Source organism: Bison bison, unplaced genomic scaffold, assembly GCF_000754665.1.
Source record: "Bison bison bison isolate TAMUID 2011002044 unplaced genomic scaffold, Bison_UMD1.0 scf7180017864482, whole genome shotgun sequence".
Classification (NCBI taxonomy): Eukaryota; Metazoa; Chordata; class Mammalia; order Artiodactyla; family Bovidae; genus Bison; species Bison bison.
Window position 1 is genome coordinate 6,814,473 of NW_011495042.1, and position 5,537 is coordinate 6,820,009.

The 5,537-nt window shown below is 61.3% G+C and overlaps 1 protein-coding gene across 1 annotated transcript in view; it reads right to left on the reverse strand.

Annotated features, from left to right (window-relative positions):
- Positions 1-5,537, reverse strand: part of FBLN2 (fibulin 2) — a 48,987-nt gene that overhangs the window by 12,566 nt on the left and 30,884 nt on the right. Inside the window, exons 7-12 of the mRNA XM_010862526.1 lie at positions 5,393-5,522; positions 4,901-4,991; positions 4,278-4,308; positions 3,932-4,017; positions 3,509-3,676; positions 38-172 (exon numbers count right to left, since the gene is read on the reverse strand). Coding sequence (XP_010860828.1) covers positions 38-172; positions 3,509-3,676; positions 3,932-4,017; positions 4,278-4,308; positions 4,901-4,991; positions 5,393-5,522 — 641 coding nt within the window. The remainder of the gene's footprint in view (positions 1-37; positions 173-3,508; positions 3,677-3,931; positions 4,018-4,277; positions 4,309-4,900; positions 4,992-5,392; positions 5,523-5,537) is intronic.

Below are 5,537 nucleotides of genomic sequence, written 5' to 3' on the forward strand. Positions count from 1 at the left end.
GAGGGGCGGGGCAAGGCCTGCAGCCAGCCCTCCTCACCTGTACACTCGCCATCCTCGAGCCTGTAGCCCGGCTCGCAGGTCAGAGCCTTGTAGCAGTGGAAGGAGCCCACCGTGTTCACGCAGTGCTCGCGGCGGCTGCACGTGTGCAGGTCTGTCACGCACTCGTTGATGTCTGCGGGGAGGGCCAGGCCGTCAGGGGCTGCGGGGTGGTCCTGGGGACGGCAGCAGCCAACCAGTCCCGCCCTCAAGGTGCTCGCCTGCCAGACAGCAGCAGGCTCTGTGCCACCACCCATTCAACAAAGATTTATGGAGCACGTGCCTGGTGCCAGCAGCACTGTGCTTGGCCCCAGGGCACCGGTGAACTAGACAGACAGGAGCCCTGCCATGGGGCACACTCAGAAGAGGATGCCCCACAGACAGACCTAAGAGGGAGGGTGGTCTGGAGTCTTATGGAAGAAACAGTGGGGTGGAGGAGACCAGGAGTATGGGGCACGAAGGGTCATCAGGGCAGAGGGCACTTGAGCAATCATCTGAAGAGACCCAGGACGAGCCAAACACACATCCCAGGCAGAGGGGGCAGGTTCAGGGTAGGGTCCAGATGGTGCGGTGTGGGAAGAGGTGATCAGGAGACACGGGGGGAGGCGGGAGCCATCGAGGGTTCCAGCAGAGGAGGAGAGTGGACTGACTTGTTTGTAACAGGGGCCCCTGGTGGAGAGTGAACACTCCAGGGATGAGGGGTTCATAGAATAGGAGATGAAGGGGCTGAGGCTGCCATCCACGGAGGTGAGGAGACACTGGGGTTGTCCAGGCCAGAATACTGCAGTGGGTAGCCTTTCCCGTCTCCAGGGGATCTTCCTGACTCAGGGATCGAACCCACGTCTCCTGCATCGCCGGTGGATTCTTTATTTTCTGAGCCACCAGAAAAAAAATGCTCCCAAACTCCCAGGTGAGCCGACTGGTGTATAAGCCGAGCCAAGCCTGGTTGGTGGGGATGAGGGAGAAGAAAAGGGGATTCTGGACCCAGTTTCCAAGAAAGGCTTGGCTCTGCGAGATACAGACTTCTGATTTACAGGCTGGACTGACACTTTCTCAGGACCCCAGAAATGTCGTGGGTCAGGAGCTCCCCCGCCCCCAGTCCCCACCCTGCTCCGGAGCCTGGGAGGAAGCATGCTGAGGGACGACAGCAGATGCCACTGACTGCACGGCTCACTAGGGATCCGGTGATTTAGAGAAGGGGCCCCCAACCACACTGGTCTGCGGGCTGTTAGAAGCCAGGCCACGCAGCAGAAGGTGCGCCATAGGCAAGCGGGCACCACTCCGCTGCCGTTCCCCATCACTCGCGTTACCGCCCGAGCCATCCCCCTCCTCCCCGTGGAAACCCTGTCTCCACAAAGCCAGTCCCTGGTGCCGAAAAGGGTGCAGACCGCTGGCTTAGAGGAAATGCCCTTCCATGACCCTGAACACTCCTTCCCAGCTAAGGAAGTAGGTCTCACTGAGGGGATGTGACTGGACCAAAGTCCCACGGCCTGCACGTGGCAACAAGAACAGAGCCTGGAGTGCCCAGCCCTCTCCTCACCCCCGCAGAGTGGGCCGCAGAGCCAAGACTCCCATCTTCCCAAAGCCCGGCCCACCTGGAACACTCTTCCCCAGGGCCCACGCCAGTCCTCAAAGGACAGGGCACAACAGGCCAACAGAAAAGCACAGGGGTGCCCCCACAGAGGTCACCAGCCTGTCAAAAGTCCTCTGGACTCGGCACCACTCAGTCCTGTCCCACTCTGGCTTACATACCTCCAGTGATGGGGAGCTCACTACCTATACAGGCTGCCTCAGTATAACACATTTGTTGAATCATTAGTATGACATCAAACTCTAGCAAGTTGTTTACACAGACTCATCTAAGCAGCACAGTGACCCTTGGAGATGGATGCTGTTTCTCTTTTCACAGGTGAAGAAACTTGAGTCTTAGAAAGATTAAACGACTGGTCCTGGATCCTACAAGTAGAAAGTGGCAGAGCCAGGGCTTGAACCCTGGCCGTCTGGCCGCAGAGCCCACACTCTTCACCCGGGCACCCATCTCCCGTCTCACCAGCCGAGGTTAACAGAACACGCCTGGAGCTTACAAACGCACCACAGAAGACACGTTTGTGGACAGACAAGTGATGCAAAGAATGAGTGAGTGCTCACGGACGAGATGAACACGTGCGTGGAACAAGGATGAAGAGGAGACCGGGGTCCAGGCAGGATGACATGGAGGGAAAGACTGAACGAACGACCATAAACCTTGCTGAATGGAGGCACCTCTGTTCTTTAATCCCAAAACCCGTTTTCCAGCCCCCCAGCAACCCCTTTGAGAACAAAGTCATCTGTCCGGACCACCAGGAAAACGTGCATACCACATCCTGGGAGGGCGCTGGCAGGCCCCGCGGACCATCCTCCCAGACACACACACAGACACGACCCAGACGGGAGGAGCTGCCGACAAGCAGGCTCCGCAGGGCTCATGTTGTGCCCACGGCCGGGGACCGGGGGGCAAACATGTCTGCAGTGGCCACACAGCTGCCCAGCGGTGGTGGGTGAGGCAAAGGACATGCCCAAGGTGGGCATGGTCCTCAAGCACAGAGACAACAGGCGGGGGCGTCTGGGCGCAAGCCGTTCCCACCTCCATGTGCTTCCTGCCGCGGCTCTTCCTCCCCGCGTGCCCTCCTCATCTCCGGCGTCCCTGCCGTCCCTGGAGACCCGTGCCAATGCCGCCTTCTCCAGGGAGGGTGTCCAGACGCCGCCGGCTGGAACGGCCTCCCCCTCGGCCTGTGCCCCTGCCATAGCATTTCCCAGTCTGCCCCATGCCCCGCTACCCTGGGTCCCTCTCTGGTCAGGTCCATGATGTTTCCTCCGAGAAAACCTCAGATGCCCCCCTCCAGCCATGGAAGACCAGCTGCCCAGGCAGCCATGGCTCAGGGTCACACAGCAAATGAACACCCAGCTGGGGTATACAACCCTGGACCATCCGGACCCCAGCTCCATCCATTTGCCTTGGAAGGGACTTTGGCCCCACTGAAGTACAACCTCAGCAGCTGAGGTCACATGCTCACTGTGCCTGGCGTTCTGGGTATGCCACGCACATGTCACATAATCACCAAAGGGGGAGCAGTGCTCTGAGCACCCCCTTCTCACAGATGAAACAGAGGCCCAAGAGGAAGCTCAAGACCTGGCGGTCCTGCTCTGAAGCCCGGCCTCCCTGCCCCCAAGCCCCACACATCCTGTCCTGCTGCCCACGCGTCTCAATTCCCCCTCTTCAGTGAGCAGCCAGGTCACGCCTCGGTTCCAGCTCTGACTCAGGCCCATCCCTGGGGAGAGCGGCTTCCCCGGGGGTCAGTGGAGAAGCAGGGCAGGACATGGAGCGTGGTGGCCGTGCTGAGGGCTCACATGCAAAGGTCGGGCCCTTTGGCACGTGGCTGCGGCAGCGTGGAGCAGAGCGGGGGGCGTGGCGGTGGGCGGGGCTCAGGCTTACCCACGCATTTCCTGTGCATGTTGAGGATAAAGCCCTCAGCACAGAGCACTGTGTGGTTGACACAGTAGAAGGATCCCAAGGTGTTCACACAGAACTGTCGCCGGTTACAATCGTGAGTGCCAAGCAGGCACTCGTCTTGGTCTAGTGATAAGTCGCAGGAGGAGAAACAGAAGGGCCGTTAGAGAGGCGTGGCCTCCAGTGACAGATGGGGAAACTGAGGCCCAGAGGGGCAGGGGGCTGCCCGGGGCCTCTCGGCCCATCCATCAGCGGTCCCTCTGGGCTTTGGGCCCAAGTCTGAGTTTGTGCGGTCAAAAGATGAGGGAGCAGAAGCTCTGGTAAGGACAGGTGGCCAGGTGAAGCTCAGAGAGGGCAGACAGCCTGCCTGGAGTAACACGGCGGGCGGGACGAGAGGCTGTCCCCCACCCATGCTCCGGAGGCACTCCAGCTCCACGGGCGACCAGGGGAGGCACAGATGCTGGGGCTGTAAATCCGAGCGCGTGGGGGCCAGGCTGGGGACACCCACAGGAGCAGGGGCCAAGGGGGCTCCGTGGGCACTGCTGAGCCTGTGCTCTGTCCAAAGGGGAAGCGGGGCTGCAGGCTCGGATATTATAACGATCCGAGAAAAACCTGAAATCTGGACACTTGAAAATGATTCTTGAGCCGTCACTGTTGGTCACCTGGTGGATGATTTTAAACAGGATGGAGCCCAGCAGGACTCCCCTGCAGGGCAGACTGCACCCACGGAACACCCTCGCATGCACCCCCTGACCTGGACACCACAGCCTTCACCGCTGGGGGCCCTGCAGAGAGAAGCGGGGGCCTGGAGGAGCAGGGACATGGGCCCAGGAAAGACACAGGTCCCGGAAGACGGGGAGCAGAGCCAGCTTGGTCCCCACCATCTGAGAGAAAGGCTTTCCAGGCACCGCCGTGCTGTGCACCCTGGGCAAGTCTCCTGCCCTTGCTGAGCATAAGGATGGTTTCCGCCTACACCAGAACGGTCTCGGGCAAGCGGCCGGAGGCAGGTTTTGGCTGCTGACAGGGATGGGGGTCTTTCCCAGACAGACGTAACCCCCCAGGACCCCCACCAGCGTCATGGCTCCTGAACGTGAACTAAAGCATCTCCGACACCATTGGCTCGCTCTGCGCCCACACCGCCTCCAGACACGGAGGGGCTCCAGGTGATGCTCGCTGTGGGCACCATGCCCTGATGACCCCGCCTCACAGAGGGCGGGCCCGGCCCGCAGGGCAGACCCCTCCCCTGGGACGAGACCCAGACTGAGCGGGCTCACAGGTGAGAAAGGGACGCGCTTCCAGACCCTTTCCAGCCCCTTTGTGAAGGCAGCGTCACCGACACCCACACCCCTCCGTGGTTTCTGAGAGGAGGCCCCCAACCTGGGCCACCCCCGCCCCGGCCTGGCTCCCCACGGCAGCCAGCGGAGGGCACTGCCTGCTGTCCTGGCTTCACCCATGGCTGGAACAGGGGCTGTGAGCGAGAGGAGGCGTGTTAGGTGCTCATTCGTGTCCAACTCTTTGCGACCCCAGGGACTGTAGCCGGCCAGGCGCCTCTGCCCATGGGGATTCTCCAGGCAAGAATACTGGAGTGGGTTGCCGTGCTTTCCTACAGGGGATCTTTCCGACCCAGCGATCAAACCCAAGTCTCTTGCGTTGCAGGCAGTTTCTTTACCGTCTGAGCCACCAGCAGGGCTAACAGAAAGGTCCCACCGAGATACGAACTCAGATTGCTGGATTCAGAGTCTGGAGTGCTCACCATTACAGGGCAAGGCGGTCACAAGCCAAGACAGGCCACTCACGCGGGGTGACCCTCAGGGACAGAGCCGGTCAGAGCGGGGCCCAGGGGGGCCTCGGGCCCCTCCCCACACCTACTGGGTCGGATCTCTGGGGCCAGGTGGCAATCATAGGATCGGCGTGGTCCCAGGCCCCCAGGGCACCGGCTGCACACTCAGGTTTGGGAAGGCCAGCTCCAGGGGGTGCCGGGGCTGCACGCACCCCTGGCCTGTGGTGCGGCAGC